At 51.9% G+C, this 19,562-nt stretch overlaps 1 protein-coding gene and 1 long non-coding RNA gene across 2 annotated transcripts; one reads left to right on the top strand and one right to left on the bottom strand.

Annotated features, from left to right (window-relative positions):
* Positions 1 to 5,929: 5,929 nt before the first annotated feature.
* On the top strand, positions 5,930 to 16,886 carry SLC25A28 (solute carrier family 25 member 28). The gene is made up of 4 exons (XM_056120554.1): positions 5,930 to 6,235; positions 12,995 to 13,223; positions 14,357 to 14,413; positions 16,077 to 16,886. Exons 1-4 carry the CDS (start codon positions 5,945 to 5,947, stop codon positions 16,580 to 16,582), a joined length of 1,083 nt encoding a protein of 360 aa, XP_055976529.1. The 5' UTR covers positions 5,930 to 5,944; the 3' UTR covers positions 16,583 to 16,886.
* On the bottom strand, positions 7,485 to 13,088 carry LOC130029573 (uncharacterized). Its single transcript, XR_008793371.1, has 3 exons — positions 12,967 to 13,088; positions 10,109 to 10,266; positions 7,485 to 7,607 (listed from the first exon to the last, which is right to left on the bottom strand). It is a non-coding gene; the product is annotated as an uncharacterized LOC130029573 (long non-coding RNA).
* Positions 16,887 to 19,562: the final 2,676 nt, after the last annotated feature.

Here is a 19,562-nt window from a genome sequence, read left to right as displayed (position 1 = left end):
TAACTCTGAGAGCCTAGCGGAGGGGGAGAAGAGGCTGCTGCCCCTCGGTCATTGTGGTCTTCTTCACAGATGGTACTGCTGGGCCCCCGCTATTGGCTCTGAACTGACCTGGCCAGGTTCTTCCTGGGCTTTGTTCCCCTGGCCAGGGGGTGGCCGGAGAGCTGAATGGTGAATACTGGAGCTGGGGCAGGGCAGGCAGAGGGTGGAGGCAACTGTGCTAAGCCATTCCTTTGCCTCAGTCAAGGTGAATGTTGTAGGGCAAACACAATTAGAGCTGATTACAGCCCCTGAGCCCCGCCCCCATGCGGTGAGAGTGCCTGCAAACCCCATTGCTATGACCTGATGTCATTGTAGGACTGTTCCTCACAGTATCATGCGTCCTCTACTCTGTGCACGGCCATCCTGCACCCTTGCGTGTCTCTGCATTTAGTGGATCTGTCTTCTGTTAGGAACACAAATGTGTTATTTTAAGGGTTAAACCAGGGATGGGAGAAGTAACACAACAGATAAGGTACTTGCCTTGCATGTGGGTGATCCAGGTTCCATCCCTGGTACCCCATATGATCCTCTGAGCTCCACCAGGAGGGAGTGATCTCTCAGCAGAGCAAGGAATTAACCCTGAGCATTGCCAGGTGTGACGCAAACCCCTCCAACACTCCCCGAAAAGAATTCCCAAATAGAAAAAAAGTTAAAACACGTGACAGGATGAAAGTGAAAACCTTGAGAAATCAACCCTTTTTCTCTCAGGTTATTTATTGCCCTTCCCTGTGGTGTGGCTGTTGTGGCAATGCCCGGGGGTTGCCTCCACTCGGCTGTGGGGCTTGCACGTTGGCTGTAACACTCACTGGGCTGCACTTTCACAGAGCCAGGGACCAAGTGGCAATGCAAGCAGGATCACACTTGGCATGTGGGATGGTGCTCGGGATCAAGCTTGTGGCCTCGTGCTTGGAAGTAACTCTACCACCTTCTTGTGTCTGATGGCAGTTTGGGGAAAGAATAATGAAAGTCAGTAGGAATAGTGGGGTCTATTTTGGATTTTCCAGGATGAGAATTTTGGTAAAAAAAAAAATGAATTCTAGGAAGGAGCACACGTCTGTCTGTTAGGATGTAAATGAGCTGCAGTAACCATGCTGCAGACTAACAGCTAGTGTTTCAGCAAGTTCTCTCATGCACTAGAGCATGAGAGAGAGAGAGAGAGAGAGGAGGAAGAAGAGGAGGAGGAGAGAGAGAGAGGAGGAAGAGGAGGAGGAGGAAGAGGAGAGAGAGAGAGAGGAGGAGGAGGAGGAGGAGGAGGAGAGAGAGAGAGAGAGAGAGAGAAAGAGAGAGAGAAACAGCACAGTTTGCCAGAAAGCAGCCTCAGGGTGTTAGGGATGGACGTGTTTTGTAGGTTCTGTAGAAGGGAGAAAGGGAGGAAAAGGCTGACACACTCGTTCCTTTCAAAGGTACAACATGAAAGTCTGGCCTCACACTTAAGATCCCACTAAGCGGTCAGTCACACCACCAGTGCTACAGGGGACACTGGGAAAATAGTGATTTCCTTTAGGAAGTCTGTGCCCGAGGTAAGACCGAGGGTTTCCATTACTAAAATAAAACAAATGAGGTTTGATAAGAAGACAATTAGTGGTCTAGTAAAAATTACAGGATATAGAGGGGGAAACAAGGAAAATGACAGTCCAAGGTGTCTCTAGGGCCTGGCAGAGATGCAGCAGGTCTGGAAATACTGAGGGCTTGTAACAGACATCACAAGAGTTGCTCCTTTGTCTTGTAGGAAGGTTCAAGAGCTGGTGACGCAGAGGGCACAGCAAGTACGGACATATTGAGAGGAGCAAATCAGATGTACTTAGATTAGGTCCTATATGACCTAATATGACCAAGTATGACCTGGATGGGCTGGGGATGTGGTTCAGCTGATAGATAACTTGCCTTGATGAGGTCCTGGGTTCAATTCCTGGCCCTGCACAGATCCCCAAGCATCAGAATGGGTGTGGCCTCAAACTCCTCCCCACTATTGGCTCATTCCAGGTATAGTTGCATCAATATCACCAGGATGCTTGTCAGAAACACAGTCTCAGTCCCCATCAAGCCTCGCAGAATAATCTGCCTTTTGACACATTCTGTTGTTGTTCTTGGGCCATACAGGCAGTGATGCTCCCTGGCAAACTCCTGTGGTTTGCCTGGAGATCACTTCCAACGGTACTAGGGGAACCACGTAGTGCCAGGGATTGAACCCAGGCCTCCTGCCAGCAAAGCATGTGGTCTACCCCTATGAATTATCTTCCTGACCCAATCTGGTTTTGTTTCCTTTTAAGAAGATGTTTTTAGATATCTCACTCTTTCTTTTCTTCTTTTTTGTGGTGTTAGGTATTATGTCCAGAGTCTTTTAATTGCAAGGCAAGTCCTCTGCCAGAGCTCAGTCCTTACCATACACCCTGGGTGACTAATATCATATTCAAGTCTGGGAAGCCCTGAACTAGACTATGCCGTGCGCTGTGCGAAGGGATAATCTTTCAATCTCCCCTGAAACCACATCGGTCTTTAAATCGCTTACCCAAGCCAAGGTCCATTTAGTAAGGACAGGGGTGACGGACTCTGCTCTGTCATACTGACCAGAATCCCAGGCTGATGACACCTCCAGCCTCTGACTCTCCATAGACAAGAAAGTCAGGGAAGTTCTCGTGTGGTTCTCCTGTCTCTCTCACACCGCCCGGGTCAAAACCAGCCTCCTGTCTCTCTCCAGGAAAGCGGGACAAGCAATTCATTTTCAATTCCCAGAGCAGTCCCCCAGGCCTCTAAAAGACCTACATCCAGTTCAGTGAAGATGTACAGCGATCGGATACTGGAAAAGGGTTACCAGCAGGAAAAGGAGAGCATGACTCAAACCTGACAGGGTAATTATTCTCAAAGGGCAGACAAAGAAGTTCCCCTTCTTCTGATTAGGCAAACAGAAAAGGAAAATTTGTCAAAAAAGGAAAATGTCGAAGGAATTAAGTACTGGGTGAAAACGTTGTTTGGAGCAGACACACTAAAATCAGAAATGAGAGTCTTCACACTCTGCCTCTTTCTAACCTCATTTTCTACCTCCTTATCTCTTTACCATTTTCCAACCACACAACCTTTCTGCAATACCTGTGTTCATCTTATTATCACAATTACTGTTTCTTCAAGAACACCCTCCTCAGGTCAGCCTGGGGTCTGATCTATCAGAACTGCTCAAACGTTAGCCAAGTGTCATCTCGGGCCTTCCAGGCCCTACAAATACAAGCCATCACTTTACCACAGCTCCCTATTTTGGTTAACAGCATAATACTTGGCACTGGCTAACAGATATTTTTCCTATTTGACTGTCCTCCCTGCATTAAAGTGAGCTCCATGAAAGCAAGGGCTGTCCTATACCACAAGACAACAATTAGTCCTCATTATCTCAGGAGAGTCCTTATGAATATTTTAATTTAAAAAGTATGCAGTAAGAGTGATCTAGGAACTGGAGAGATATAGCTGGTATGGCATTTGCTTTGTATGCAACTGACCTGGGCTCAATTCCCAGCATCCCACATAGTTTTCAGAGCCCACTAGGAGTGATCCCTGAGTGCAGAGCCAGGAACAAGGCCTGAGCAAGACCAGGTGTGCCTCCCCCATCCAAAACAAACACCACCACCCCCCAAAAAGCCCAACAACAAAAAGCAATCTAGATAGGACTCCAGTGGAAATACCTCTTTGGAACAGTCAAGTTCTTGGAGGTACAGATCAGTGAGATGCACTAATCCTTTAGGAATGTCACCACTGTGGGAAGAGAAGGGTAGGAGACAGGAACAAAAGGTAGAGGTGATAAGAGTGGATCCTGAAACTAGGGAAAAGGTTTCAGGAAGGTCAATAGGGACTAGATAAAGGAGGAAACATGAGGGCTTAAGACCAGAATAGAGCATCTCTAAGGTATTGGGCACTCAAGTTCTCTGAAAAATAAGTACCAGAGTGTACCTGAATGGATTCTTTGTGAGACCTAGCCATTTCTTTTATTCTTTTTTTTCTTTGGTTTCTGGGTCACACCAAGCGATGCCCTCAGGAATTACCCCCTGGTGGTGCTCCTGGGACCCTATAAGATTCTGGGGATAGAATCTGGCGGGCCAGAAACAAGGAAAACGTCCTACCGGCTTTAGTATCTCTCCAACCCCCACCTAGCCGCTTCTTAAGAGACATAAAGTTGAAGAAGGTTCAACATACTGTAGAAGGATCCGTAACCTGGTTAATGAACAGAGGTCCACCAGTTATATTCAGGGACTGCGAACTCGTGGAAAAGATAATAACGCATAAACTCTGTGATTGCCTGGGGGAGTGGGAGTTGTTCAATGACCACTGCAGAAGGAAACCTAGAGGTCAGCTTTTTTCAAAGCTGAAACCACCACCTCCCTACCACCAAAAAAAAAAGAGAGGCCCAATAAAGGGCGCAAGAAACAACGTCTTAGAGAAACAAGGAAAATCACCTTCCTGTGTGAGTAAAAGCTAAGGACAGATGGAAAAGTTCGCGATTGCATCATCGTCCCGGTGTCCGTGAACCGGGGAGGAAAGACGGAGCCCCAGAAGGCGGGGAGGCATGTGTGGACACGCTCCCACGGGAGGGAGGGAGCCGGAGCCATCCAGGTCGCAAAGGGTTCCCGAGTTCTTCCACCTGGCCCGGGTATTCCCGTGAAATGTCAGGGCCCACAAGCCGGGCTGGGGACTGCGGACATCATCGTTCTCCTAGCAGTAGGCGGCCCAGGAAAGGGCTCGGTCTTACCACAAAAGGCAATTATTACCGGGACGGGGATTCAACACTGCCAAGAGAGCAGGGACAGGCTAGAGGTCCGGACTACCCCTGCAGGCGGTCGGTGTGTTCGTGGGTGCTGTTACCAGCCCGGTCTCCCTCCACCTGCAGGACTTTCCTCTCCAATTATCCCCGCCCTGTTTTCACCTCTCCCTCTCTCTCTATCTCTCCCCCCCCCCCCCCCCCCAGCTCAGGGCCAGGCGTAGGGCTTCTGAAGGCCACAGTGTTCGTGCAACTCGGTGACTCTGCGTGCAAACCCGGTGCGCACTGCGCGCTGGGGGAGACGCGCTCCGGGCTGCGCGAGCTCTCGAGGGCAACCTTCCAGCCCCACCGGAATCTAACGGGTGCTCCCACCCCGCCCCCCCCTCGTGCCTCGGGGAGCCCCGCGGGCAGTGCCAGGGGATGCCCGCCCTGGGCTGGCTCCGCCTTCGGCCAGCCCGAGATCCCGCGGGAACAGAGCTCTCGGGCCCGGGCGGCCGCCTGCACCCCGCGCCTCCGGGGATTTGGGTCGGGCGCTCGAGCGCGGGTCCCAACGGCAGCTCAGAGCGGTTTGCCCTTGCAGGGCTGGCGCCGCTCCCCACCCCCGAACTCGATCACCGCCTGCCGCACCCGCAGCTCCACCCGTACCGGTCCCGGGTCCAAATCTGGCCTCTCTGGCCCTACGGCTTTGAGCGCTCTTGCAGCAACCAATCGGATCCCGACGTGGTGCGGGCCAATGACTGCGGCCGAAGCACCGAGAGTGGTCGAGCCTATCAAAATTCAACCCTAAGTTTCTCCCGCCCTCTAGAAAACTCGGAGGGTGGGTTGATTTTATCTCCTAGCCAATCGGTGGCCAATAAACAAGAAGCTTCCAAGATCAAAGGGGAAACGGGGTGGCATCTTAGCTTAGCATCGCCGCTGGGCGGAAGATTGGCAGGAATCCTCACCAATAGCACAGAGGCCTCGGTCCTACGTCAGCAAAAGGGCGGTGCCGATGTGGAAAATGTACCAATGGCCGACTGAGGGGCGTGTCCACGGTGCCCAAGCGGGAGCCGGAGGCCCCGGGCTCTCTGGGCCGCGCCTGAGGCGGACGCTACGGGGCCGGGGGGCGGCGGCGGCGGCGGCGGCAGCGGCGGCGGGGGTGTGCGCCGCAGCTGGCCCGGGTGGATGGAGTTGGAGGGGCGGGGTGCTGGCGGTGTGGCGGGAGGGCCGACGGCTGGGCCGGGGCGGAGCCCCGGGGAGTCGGCGCTGCTGGACGGGTGGCTGCAGCGGGGCGTGGGCCGGGGGGCCGGCGGCGGGGAGTCCGGGGCCTGCAGGCCCCCGGTGCGGCAAGATCCGGACTCCGGCCCGGACTACGAAGCGCTGCCGGCGGGAGCCACTGTCACCACGCACATGGTGGCGGGCGCCGTGGCTGGGATCCTGGAGCACTGCGTGATGTATCCCATCGACTGCGTCAAGGTGAGCCCCGGACCCAGTTTCCAACCTTTCCTGGGGCAGAGCCCACTCCTGGGGGTTCTGTGCAGAGCCCGGATCCCGGCGGGTACCCCTGCTTGGCCCCTTCCTGGTTGCCTGCAGCTCCCGGCACGGTCGGCTGATGCACCGTGCAAGCCGGGTCCCGACTGGGACTCGATCGCGCTCAGGCTGCAGGACCCACTTCCTCGGTGAGATCGTGACTGTGTCACGGTGGAAATGTGCCCGCCAAACCCCACACCCCGGGAGGGAGGTGAGGGGCGCAGGTCAGTGCTACCTTCTGCACAGGGGACGTGCCTGAGACTCAAGACTGCGCACCTTCAGCGGGGGTCCGAGATGTGTGGTCCGGGCGAGCGCGTGGACCAGCTAGCTTCCTTGCCGGGTCCTCCCTTAGAGGGGACGGAGCAGGGACGGGCATCCTTAAAGGACTCTCTGGTTAAAGCCGAGCCGGGAGGACTCGGAGGTCCTGGGTCCCGGAGCAGGTTTCGGTTTCCCTGTGCTTGGAGACTGAGACCCCACCTATTTCCTGAGCTGTGAACGGGGAGCCGGGAAGGAGCGGGGGAAAGAAGGGCAGCGTGGTGGGTGAGACTGGAGAGCCGGTAGAAGCGTGCAGAAGATGCAGAGTGATGGCAGGCAGGCGCGATTCCCCTGACGGTAAGGATAACTTGCCATCCACGCCGACGAGCGGGGACCGGAAGTCAGGTGCTTCCAAGTGCTGACACTCCTGCCTGAGCGCGGGGACCAACCAGCCGCCGGTGGACTCCTGGGGACTGTTGGAAGAGATGATGGCAGAGACCCGCATCTCCTTGCTGTGGGAAGGAGAGCTGTCGAACGGTCTTTGGTGTTAGGTTTTCTCCCCACGATTTTAACTGATTCCAGAGAAGATAGCAGGTGGAGAGTGCAGCCCGTCTGTTCCTGCGTCTAGTGCCTTTGCGTGGTTTTGTTAGGAACGGTGGAGGAGCAAAGGAAGAGAGTGCTCGTTAAGCGTTGTGAAGGACATGGAGTTGGTAGGTGTAGGTGGATTTTGAAGTACTGCAAGATGACCGCCACCAAGGACAGTCAGTGCCCACCGAAACTAGCACATGCGCCTGGCTAAGGTAGATGCAATTCTAAGTACCCTTGTCAAGTGGGGAGAAGAGAAGGTAACAGTAAGATCCTTGGGGAGGGGGGTGGAGAAGGTGATTAATGCTCTGATAGTATTGGGATAGCAAAACGAATCAGTACATCCAGATGTTTATGTAATAGGGGCTAGGTGGAATGTCTGGCAAACGTTCATATCTTAGTGCAGTGCAGAGTAACCTCACTCTGCTTAAGGCTGTGAGTACAGATTTCAGGCAGTTTGTTTCAGGAAGGGTGTCAACTGAAAACCAAATAAAGCAGAGCAACAGAAGTTAATGGTGTAAAAAAAAATGCAAGAAATAGTACTATCAGATAGTAATTTAAGTGTATTTTCTTATACCATATAGTAATTTTGGGGCTATTTCCTCACACCATATAGTTGCGTAATGTTGTTGCTTTCAACATTTTTTTTATAAATTCTTTTATGAGAAATGCCTCTAGAATATTTGGGTGCACACCCTTAAACGTGGCAAATCTGGGCTGGAGAGATCATACAGCCTGTACGACACTTGCCTTGCACGTGCAGCTGACCTGGGTTTGATCCCAGCATCCCATATTGTCCCCCCTAGCCTGCTAGGAATGATTCCTGAGTACAGAGCCAGGATTAAATCCTGGCACAGCTGGGTATAGTCCCCAAACAATAACAACTAAAAGGGAAATTTTGGGGGCTGGAGGAATAGTACTTGCCTTGTGCTTGGCTGACCCAGGTTTGATCCCCAGCATCCCCATATAGTCCCTTGAGTCCCACCAGGAGTGACCCCTGAGTGCAGAGCCAGGAATGAGCCCCGAGTACCAGAGCGTGACCCAGAACCAAAAACAAGTAGTGAATCTTTGTCCTCCGACAAGGTGGAGTTGATTTAGTAATAACATCATTCAGAATCAAATAAGATGGGAAAGGTGGGAAATCAAAATGAGTAATGCTGATTGGTAACACTGATTTAATTATCCCAAAGATAAGAAGGGGCCAGGATGCAGGCCGCTGATTTGACTTCCTCCAGGCTGAGAATCCGATCCAGGGAATACCCGTGAAAGAGGAGTTCCAGAACTGTTTTATGGGTGACCCCAGTGTGACTGGGATAAGCCACATCTAGCCTTCGAAGGCAAGCGTTTTAAAGATCAGCTCTTACTAATTTATATAAACATTGGGACTTTAGTGTTTTTTTTTTAATAAGTTAGTCATATGATCTTGAGGTCACGCCTCCAAGCCTCACATTAAAGAACTAGTTATTTGATCTGGAGGAAAAATACTCCGGCATCTTCAGACACACAGAAACCTATCTCAGCAGAATCCTTTCCATTTGCCATTAATGCTGGTATTTAAATGACCAAAAGAAAGAGCTTGGTGAGACTGACAGAGAGTGGAAGCAGGCCATACACTTCTGTGCTGATCAGAAAGTAAAATTCAAGCCTCTTTCTTTATCATTATTATTATTATTATTGCTTTTTGGGTCACACCTGGTGATGCACAGGGGTTATTCCTGGCTCTGCACTCAGGAGTTACTCCTGCCAGTGCTCAGGGACCATATGGGATGCTGGGAATTGAACCCAGGTCAGCCGCGTGCAAGGTAACCACCCTACCCGCTGTGCTACTGCTCCAGCCCCACAAGCTTCTTCCTTTAGAAAGTGCTTCCTTGCCCCCTTATTGCGGGGCAGGAGGTGGGGAACTAGAGCAACCCACTTGTACCCGAAGTCTGGGGACTGGCTGGAGCCTAAAAGAGCAACCACAATGTTTGCTTCTCTTCATGCAGGCTTGGGTGTGCCCCCCCACACACTCCCTCCCCTCCTCCCTCCTACCCCAGCTTTAAGTTGATGCAAAATATCCTTGAGCGGGTCCATGGGCTGTCAGCATAGCCTTGTCAGGACACAGTTAATCAGCCGGCTTTTTCATGGTCATAATAAGGGACCTTGGAACCCAAATCAACGCACTTTTTCCTCTCCTGGGCACCAGTCTGCCCGTTAAGGGTCAGGTTCTGGCAGCCAGAATTTAAGAGCTTGGGACTATTTTGTTGTTGTTGTTGTTTTTGCTTTTTGGGTCACACCCAGCGATGCACAGGAGTTACTCCTGGTTCTGCACTCAGGAATTACTCCTGGCAGTGCTCGGGGGACCATATGGAATGCTGGGGATCGAACCCAGGTTGGCTGCATGCAAGGCAAACGCCCTACCCATTGTGCTAGCACTCCAGCCCGAGACTATTTCTTACTGGCACTTCCGGGTCTCCACTGGTTGGCTCTCGTGGCGAAGCCGCATCGCCCTAATCTCAGACATTAAGAGCAAGGGGCAGTGAGTCCTCTCTAAACTCCAGGTGTATGTGGTTGTCTGGGGTCATTCATTCATCGGTGGACGATTAGGAAGTTGAAATAGTGGGCGGTCGCCTGTACTAAGTATTCAGTCCACGGTCATTGTTTCCCAGCACTGGGCTTCCATTCACGCACTGCTCGAACAGCTGTGCCGAGTGCCATCTCATTTTTTTTGTGAGCAGTGCAGATGAGGAAAGGGGGAACATGCTCTTTTAGGTTTATTGGAGTTGATTTTTTTTTTTCTAGTAACTGACACAATTCACACTCAAATGCAGTTTCAGGAAGTGGTGCCTTGTTCACTATTTTACAATTGAAGAAAAGGAGGCAAGTAAGTAACTTGCCCAAGGTCATAGAGTTTAAGTGGTAGAGTCATGGTTTACTTAGGTGGGCTTGGCTACACCTGACAGTGCTGTGGACCAGACCAGTGTTGTAGGCAGGACTTACCCCAGGGTCAAGTCTCTGGTTTCCAAGCCTTCTGCACAGTCTCCCAGAAGCAGTTTTTCAAGAGCCACGCAAGACGCAGTTTTCGCAAGGGTGCTTGTCTTTCATCATGACCTTCACAGGAATAGCTGGACATACAGATTGCTATAGCCACAGAGAACCTTGACGTGAAAACAAAAAGTATCCATTAGCGGTCCCCTGACTCATCCAACACTGCCGTGCTCTATAAATGCTAAGACATAAACGAATATTTCTGAGAATCATATTCGAATACAATAAAAATCCTTATTTCCAGCATCTCATAAAGTACCGGGCTTTTATATGCGTTGACTCTTTGAACAGCGAACTGCTCAGCCCTGGGAGCCACACCCGGCTGTGCTCAGGGCTTCCTGCCGGCTCTACATTCAGGATCACTTAGGGCACTGTATGCAGTGCCAGGGATCAAACCTAGACTGGCTGTATGCAGGGCAGCCGTCTTACCTGCGGTACGAGCTCTGCAGGTCTGATCCAGCCCTCTTTACTCTGTAGCGAGGTGACAGCATTGACGCCCAGGAATGGAAATGACATACCCAAGACTTTACAGAGAGTAAATGTTGCTTCTTCTCCTTTTTTTTTTTTTTATTGAAGGTTACTCAAATACTTAAGAGTTTATCTTTCTCTGAAAGCCACTCACCCATTAAATTTAGGGAGCTATTCAGTGTGTGTGTGTGTGTGTGTGTGTGTGTGTGTGTGTGTGTTGCACATACCCGCTCGCCCACCTGTTCCCAGCTCTGCTCAGGAACACCTGACAGTGCTCAGGTGAGCGGGTTGGTGGGTTGTAAGGCAAGTACCTTAACCTCTGTACTAGCTCTCTGTCCCCAACCCATTTATTTTTATACTTGGCATACTTTGCCCCAGCCCTTGCCAGAAGGGTGTGTTTTCCTTGAGTTGGATTTAGATGTGTGAAAAATATTCAGGGGCTCAGTGGTTTAAAGTGCTTACACAGCCAGTTTGGTACTGCAAGTTCAAACCCCAGCACTCCCCGCAGAGGCTGAGGCTGGGTGATCCTGACAGCTGTTCTACCAGGGCATGATGACCCGGTGACTTGGACAACATGAGGCTGTGAGCTTCCTCACCAGTGTAGCTGTTTGCCCTGGGTCATCCTGGGAGCCCTGTCTGGGAGCCCCCCAAGGGAAGAAAAGGAAAAAATGTTTACAATCCAGGTTTCCAGTGTGGGAAAGGATTCCAGAATTCTGGAAATGGATCGCTTTTTATTTTCTTGTTTTGGGCTGTGCTCAGGGGACCACATGTGATGCTAGGGATTGAACCCGGGTCAGTTGCGTGCAAGGCAAGCACCCTACCTGAAGGTACTATTGCTCTGGCCACTGAAAACAGACCTTTTTGAAAGATATTTGGTTGCCCAGATACTGTCATTCACTCTGGCAGAACCATATACTTGGGGTGGGGGGGGGGTATGGAGAGGAGCAGTATCTGGTTCACACCAGCAATGCCCAGGAATTCTTCCTGAGTCTGCGCCTGCGTCACTCCCGAGGGGACCATGTGCAGTGCTGGGAATCGGTCCAGGGCAGGCCACATGCAAGACAAGCCCCTGTTCTCTTTCTCTGGCCCCAGAAGACTATTTTCTCTTTACAAGACCAGTTTTAACTTTTGTTTTGTTTTGGGGGCCACACTCAGTGGTGCTTAGGGGATACTTCTAACTGGGTGCTCAGGGGCCAGTCGAGCAGTTTGGAGGGGCTGTGTGGTGGCAGGTCTCAAGCCCCAGGCCTCCATGCAGAGTTCAGTATTCTGCCACGGAGCCACATTCCTGCCCCAACAAGACCGGTTTCAAACATGAAAAAAACAGAGTTGTTGAGCCATCAGATCCTATTTGTTTGTATTAATAACCATATGCAGTAAAATCTCTGAGTAACTCCTCCGATGGGTTTTATAGCCCCTGAGGAGATATAAACACTAGATTGAAATTCACAAATAAGGTTCATCTTCCAAATTTCATTCAGCTTTGCCCTGGGATATCACACGAATCATAGGCTTTTTATTCCAGTCACTGAGTCCTTGAGATTCCAAAGATTTAAGTTTCACTGATACTGATTTTATTTACAGATGCATTTTGGAATCTGATCAGTATAGCAAAGAAATCTAGAAGCCCCTTAATCTTAGATACTAGATTGGTTTCCACCTTCCTACTTTCAGGTAAACTAACTTTCTCCTAAACTTGGAGTAGCGTCTAATAGGAATGCTGCTTTGGCCAAGACTTAACAATTTAGACATCCAGCCGCCATGATAGTCTGAAAAATTCAGGTTATGACTTCTCATAACTCACCCCCACGGCAAAGCATGGCAAGCGACCTGTGATGTATTTGATATGCCAAACACAGTAACAGAAGTCTCACGATGGAGACGTTACTGGGCCCACTCGAGCAAATCGATGAACAACGGGAGAACAGTGCTATAGGACAGTGCTATAGTGCCTAAAGTATGTTGTGAAAAGGAAGTCTTTGACTTTAGAATATGTTTTGTAAAGTATTCTGAGTTTTAGGCGTGAAACAACTTCTAAAACACACACTTGATATTCGTTGATGGGGCTCAGTTATCATTTTGGACCAGGACCCTGAGGACGCCTAACATTCCTGGAAAACACCGTTACATCTTAGAGTTATAGCTGGTTCAAGAAAAAAAAAAAAATAATAATAATAATAAAAAAACAAGACTTGGTACTTGGAAAAACAGAATGTGAGCTGGGGAGGAAGCCAGGCCGGATTCCAGTGCCCAGACCCGCACACTGCCACGGTCCCCTGCGGAAATGTCTGCCCAAGGCCCAAAGCCCGGGTGCCAAGATTGGGCAAGAAGCTCCCGCCACTGACCTTGCGCTTTCTTCCCCTGTCGTTTTAGACCCGGATGCAGAGCCTCCAGCCTGACCCGGCAGCTCGGTACCGCAACGTGCTGGAGGCCCTCTGGAGGATTATACGAACCGAGGGCCTGTGGAGGCCCATGCGGGGGCTGAACGTCACCGCCACGGGGGCTGGGCCGGCCCATGCCCTCTATTTTGCCTGCTACGAAAAGTTAAAAAAGACACTGAGTGATAGAATCCATCCTGGGGGCAACAGCCATGTTGCCAATGGTATTGAGCCTTCCTGGTGCCCCCCCACCCCCAACTTCCCCAACTCTGGGCTTTGCTGCTGTCAATTGCTTTCCGGTCTCAGGACTGGGGGGTGGCCGGATTGTAGGGGAGGGACTTCTAGACCCGATGTGCTCACACCTGCTTCCACCCCTCCTGTCTCTTGGGGCACCTCGACAGTAGGTTATGATTCCTCCCTTCCTTACCAGCTCGACTGACTCATCTTCTCCCTGACAGCATCTGCCAACACCCCGGGGAATGTGGAGCCATAGTCTAAACTCTCCCCCGCACCCCTTCCCCCTCCTCCCCCCCACCCTACCAGTGACAGCCAGGCAGTGTCCTGCTTACCGGTACAGGATTGGTGGTGGCCCCGCTGGCCCGAGGAGGACACTCACAGAGCCCCAGATCTCCGCTTCACCTTTTCGGGATCCCTGAGGCCCAGGGGCAGGCAGCTCATGTGGTCGAGGGCAGGACAGGGCCTCAGCGAGAGGTCAAGGCCCCGGGACTTCCGGTCAGGGCAACCAGAGAGATGGGGGTGGTTGTGGAAGGAAGGGAGGAAGGGAAGGGAGGGCAGAACTGGGGTGAGGAGCAGATTGTGGGGGTGGGGTGGGGGGAAGAGGGTGTTTCTGAATCTGCAGGAAAGCTCGAGAACAAAGGCTCCCCAAACCCATCTGGCCTGAAGCCCATGTTCCAGGAAAGAAAAAAATCAGCGCCTCCCCCTGGAGATCTTATTTAGTCAGTTAGTTTTGGGGTCACACCTGGCAGTACTCAGGACTTACTCCTGGCGATGCCTAATCAGGGGATCGTATGGTAGGCCCGGGGTCTAACTCGGGCCGGCCATCTGTGAGGCAAGCCCTCTGCTGCAAGGCACCCTCTGCTGTCCCTCCAACCCCAACCTGTCTTCTTTAAACAGGCAAACAGGAAGTGTCCCCCATGCCCCCCTCCCCTGTATCCAAAGCAGCTACCACCCCCTGGACCCTTCCTGGCCACGTGGACTCTTCCTGGCCCCTGGGAGCAGGGCTGGGTTTCATCGGGCTTCTCTCTGGAGGGGCACTCAGCACTCCCTCCCGTGGCGGCTACAGCGACTCGGCCGCCCTCGCGTGGCCTTACATGTGGCAGTTGTTTTTCCTCCGCAGGTGCAGCCGGCTGTGTGGCCACGTTGCTCCATGATGCAGCCATGAATCCAGCAGAAGGTAACGATTCCTCCGCCTTACCCTCTGCAGGCTGCTCCGTGTCCGGGTTTTCCCTCCCAGTTCTGGCCTGCTGGGAGGAAGCCGGCCGGCCCCTCTAACCAGGGCCTTGGGCAGCGCTGCCAGGCTGACCACTAGAGGGTGCTCCCTCCCTCCGCGACGGGATTTTTGGAGGCGCCCCTTGGGGAGCCTGGCTGAGCTCTGACTCACCACTTGCTTGCTCCCTGGACCGGCTTTGAAATCCCCTGCCAGGCAGCTCGACTTTCATCCGAAAGCGTAGCAGTAGTTGCTTTCGCTTTTCTTCTAAGAAGGGAAGATGGATTTTGACATTGAAAAAAAAATGGGGCCTGGGTCTAGGGAGATGGCTTCGTGGTCTGGAGCCCGTGCTGTGCTCGCAGGAGCCTCCCCAGGTTTGATCCCTGCCACCACATGTTTCCCCTGAGCACTAGGTCCAGAGTAACCAGGAAGCATGGCTGGGTGCGGGCCACTCCCTGCGGTGGCCTGAGATCAGCATAAAAGGAGACACTGTAGGGCCCAGTCCCTGCGCTGCGCTTAGAACGTGGCTTTCGGGAGGAGAGAAGGACCCCTGAAGGGGGAAACATTGTTGCCGTATGACTCGCAGGGGCCCCACTTTTTGCCAGGCAGGGCCTGGAAAGGGACAGCAAAACTGCAGCTGATACCCTGCAGCCAGGCTTGTACTTGGGAGATAGAGATGCTTGGAAACTAAGCACAGCGTTCTCGCACTCGGGTACCACACTGCATCCTGTATCCCTGGGACAGGATGAGGTTGGTCTGGGAGGGCTACGGGCTCATTCCTCTGCCACCAAGGCCACCAAGTAATCTCTTGTCTTGGGAGGTGGGAGAGGACCAGAGAATAACAATAGATCAGCACGTATTTCTTTTTTTGCTTTTTTGGGTCACACCTGGCAATGCACAGGAGTTACTCCTGGCGGTGCTCAGGGGACCATATGGGATGCTGGGAATCAAACCCGGGTCGGCCACGTGCAAGGCAAACGCCCTACCCACTGTGCCCCCAATCAGCACATATTTCAAGGAAAGTAGAGTGCCTACCAACGTAGACACGACTGGTGTAACTAGGACTAGATTTCAAGAAATCCTACCTTCTCGGAAGTAGATCCGTTGTTCCTTTGGGGGCTGCATTCAACAGCGCTGAGGGATTCTCCGGCCTCTGTGCTCAGGATTAAGCTCCAGATGCCACTGGGGGAACTTCTGATGCCAGGGCTGGAACCCAGGCGTTCCCTGTGCAAAGCACGTGCTCGGCCCATTGAGCTCTCTCTGGCACAAGCCTATAATTTTTTTTTTTTAATTACCGGGGGCTGCAGCGCTAGTACAGCAGGCAAGGTCCTTTTTTGCCTTGCTTGTAGCCGGCTCGGGTTTGATCCCCAGCAACCTGAGCATCACCAGGTACGGCCCCAAAGCCAAAAAAAAAAAAATTAAATTTCATTACCAACCTGTTCTGCTCTATCCACTCCTCAAAAAAGCCAGCCCCAACCTTAGCAGGGGCTGTTCACAACCTTAACCGAGAGCTCACATCCTTTCTCCCTCTCTGTCCCCCATTCCCTTGACTGGCCTGCTTGAACCCGGACACTTCCCTTCGGTGACTGTCGCCGTCTCCTCCTTCCTGGTCGACGGCGTGGATGACCAGTGGTCAAGCAGAGGATGCAAATGTACAACTCCCCCTACCATCGGGTGAAGGACTGTGTGCGGGCCGTGTGGCAGAACGAAGGGGCCGGCGCCTTTTACCGCAGCTACACCACGCAGCTGACCATGAACGTGCCCTTCCAAGCCATCCACTTCATGACTTACGAGTTCCTGCAGGAGCACTTTAACCCCCAGAGACGGTACAACCCCAGCTCCCACGTGCTCTCGGGAGCCTGCGCCGGCGCCGTGGCCGCCGCCGCCACCACCCCGCTGGACGTTTGCAAAACCTTGCTCAACACGCAGGAATCCCTGGCGTGGAACTCCAACATCACAGGCATGGCGAGTGCCTTCAGGACGGTGTACCAAGTGGGCGGGCTCACCGCCTACTTCCGAGGGGTTCAGGCGAGAGTCATTTACCAGATCCCCTCCACGGCCATCGCGTGGTCCGTGTATGAGTTCTTCAAGTACATCATCACCAAACGGCAGGAAGAGTGGAGAGCCGGCAAGTGAGGGGGTGCCGATGAAGCCAGGGGGGCTCGGACACCAGGCTGCAGCCCGCTCACTCCAGCCACCTGCTCTGTCTCCCGGCATGCTCCATCCTCAAGTGGAGCTGGAAGGAAGGTGGGGGGCTCCCACCACCACCACCCCGGGCCGCTGGCGCTTTGGCGAGCGCCAGTTCCTGCCGACCTTTCCTTCCAGGCCCCATGAAGGCACCTTCGACCACCCCTCCATCCCGGGCCTGGTGATCTGCTTTAGACTGTTCGAGAGGAATAAGCAGCTCATTCCCCTGGTTCCTAATAAAAAAGCCTTTACATGAAAAGGTTTCGTTGGGTTTGTCTTGCCACAGGGGCAGTGAAACACTGTCAACTATTCTTGGCACTCAGGGGCCCACGGGGAAGGTTTGCTGAGAATGCCTGTGGATTTTTGTGTCTGCAGATGTTCATGATGATTGAAGACTTGGCCTTGCCCCCCTGGCTTCAGCAATAGGCTCCAAGGACCCTCCTGGATGGCAGGAACAAGAGGCCTTTGACAGGCCCTCCCGAGGCTGGTACTCTTTTTTTTTTTTTTTTTTAAATTGAATCACCATGAGATAAAGTTACAGTCTTTCATGTTTGAGTTTCACTCATACAATGATCAAACACCCATCTCTCCACCAGTGCACATTCCCCACCATCAATGTCCCCAGTATAGCCCCCCTTTCCACCCCTTCCCCTGCCTCCATGGCAGTCAATTTCCCCCACATTCTCTCTCTACTTTGGGGCATTATGGATTGCAATACAGATACTGAGAGGCTATCACATTTGGTCCTTTATCTACTTTCAGCACACATCTCCCATCCCGAATGATTCCTCCAACCATCATTGACTTAGTGATCCCTTCTCTATTCCAGCTGCCTTCTCTCCAAGCTCATGAGGCAGGCTTCCAACTATGAAGCAGTATTCCTGGCCTTTGTGACTACGGCCGTTGGGTGTCAGTCTCATATTTATGTTAATTTATATTTCACAAATGAGTGCAGTCCTTCTGTGTCTGTCCCTCTCTTTCTGACCCATTTCACTTAGAGGATGGTACTCTGATCCCCACTCTCGCCCCTCTTCTCAGGCAGTGGGTGGTCATAAGATCTCTCCTTTCGCTCTCAGCTCTGCCTGCAGGAGGCGCTGTGCTCCCTCCTGCAGCTGCAGAACAAATTATCCAGGGAAGCTGCAAGCCACGAAGATTACAGGAGGTCAATAACATTCATTGGGTTTTTAACATAATATTTTTCATTCGATGTTAAGGGTTTTATGAAGTCCTTTATTAGGCTGGTAGATTTTAATTTAAGCATATCATAAATATACCCAATCAGTAATCTCACTACCCTGACTAAAAAGTTTCTCTCTTTGATTTTTTTTTTTTAAATAAGCAATCACTGTATCACAAACTCATTTGGAATATAATGACACAGGTTTCAAGTAAAACAAGGAAAAGTACTTGGTCTCGCTTGGTTCCCACAGGACCTTGCTTGAGGCAGACAGTGCAGGTGTCACCCCTCTTGGAAAAACAAGGACAGCTCAGGAGAGCCGAAGTAGCTGGGCTCTCGGGGTCTCACAGCCTGTGTAAAACTGAGACCCCAGCTGAGAGCTTTTGGGTATTTTTTGTTTATTTTGGGGAAGGGTCACAACCAGCAATGCTTAGGGGTCTCTCCTGACTGTGCTCAGGTGCCCATCGAGAATGCTGGGGATGGGAACCTGGATCAGGTGTATACAAGGCAATATATGCCTTTTTTTTTTAAATTGATTTACCGTGAGAGCATTACAAGGCTGTTCAGGATTGGGTTTCAGTCATACAAGGTCCTAACACCCATCATTCCACCAGTATAATTTCCAGCATGTGTCCCCTGTTTCCTTCCACCCCCGCCTGCCTCTATGGCAAGCACCTCTCCTCTCCCTCTCTCATTTCAGGCATTATGGTTTGCGATACAGATGCAGAAAGGTCATCATGTACATCCCTTTACCTACTTTCTTTTTTTATTTATTTATTTATTTATTTATTTATTTATTGAATCACTGTGGGAAAGGTTACAAAGCTTTCAGGTTTATGTCTCAGTAATGCAAATATCAAACACATTTCCCTTTACCAATACTTATTTTTTACCATGAAGAACCCCAATAAAACCCCACCCCCCACCCCTCCCCGTCCCTGTGAGGCAGATGAATTCTAGTTAACACTCTATCTGCTTTGATTAGATTCATTGTTTCAATAAAAGATTCACCACTATTATTTAGAGTTTACCCCCCCCCCCCCAAATCAGACATGCTGAAAAAGCATTGTGAAGTGATTTGCTTTCTACAGCTGGGTTAAAGAATTAAATGTTGGTTTTGGATTTCTGCTATTTTACCTATTGACCCTGGAAGTATTTCTACTGAAAGTCAGATAGTTAAGAAACTGGTTTCTGTGTTCTGGAGTCGTGGCCGTGCTGGAGAGCCGCTCGCAGGGGGCAACCGGTGGCCTCGGTAGGGCGTGAAGGGCGGAGCGAAACGCCCCCCTTCCCATGAGGTTTTAGTCGCCCCCACACTCCCGGCTCATACCTGCTGTCCACAAGGCACCCATGTGGCCGCCATCTTTCTTTCCAGAGAGGAGAGGGCGAATGGGGCAACACCCTTTCCCCTCCGGCAGACTTGATGGGCTGGATCAACGCATAGTCCGTTCACTTTTCTGCTCCAAGCTGCTGGGTTCTGCATTAAGTCCTTGTGCTTCTGGGGCCATGGCCGTGCTGGAGAGCCGCTCGCGGGGGGCGACTTGTGGCCTCGGTAGGGCGTGAAGGACGGACCAGAACGCCCCCCGACCCATGAGGTTTTAGTTACCCCCACTCCCCCGGCTCATACCTGCTGTCCACAAGGCTCCCATGTGGCCGCCATCTTTCTTTCCAGAGAGGAGAGGGCGAATGGGGCAACACCCTTTCCCCTCCGGCAGACTTGATGGCCTGGGTCAACGCATAGTCCGTTCACTTTTC

Source organism: Sorex fumeus, unplaced genomic scaffold (assembly GCF_029834395.1).
Source record: "Sorex fumeus unplaced genomic scaffold, SorFum_2.1 ptg000043l, whole genome shotgun sequence".
NCBI classification, from domain to species: Eukaryota; Metazoa; Chordata; class Mammalia; order Eulipotyphla; family Soricidae; genus Sorex; species Sorex fumeus.
Note: the sequence above shows the minus strand (reverse complement) of the source record. Positions and strands in the feature narration are given on the sequence as shown.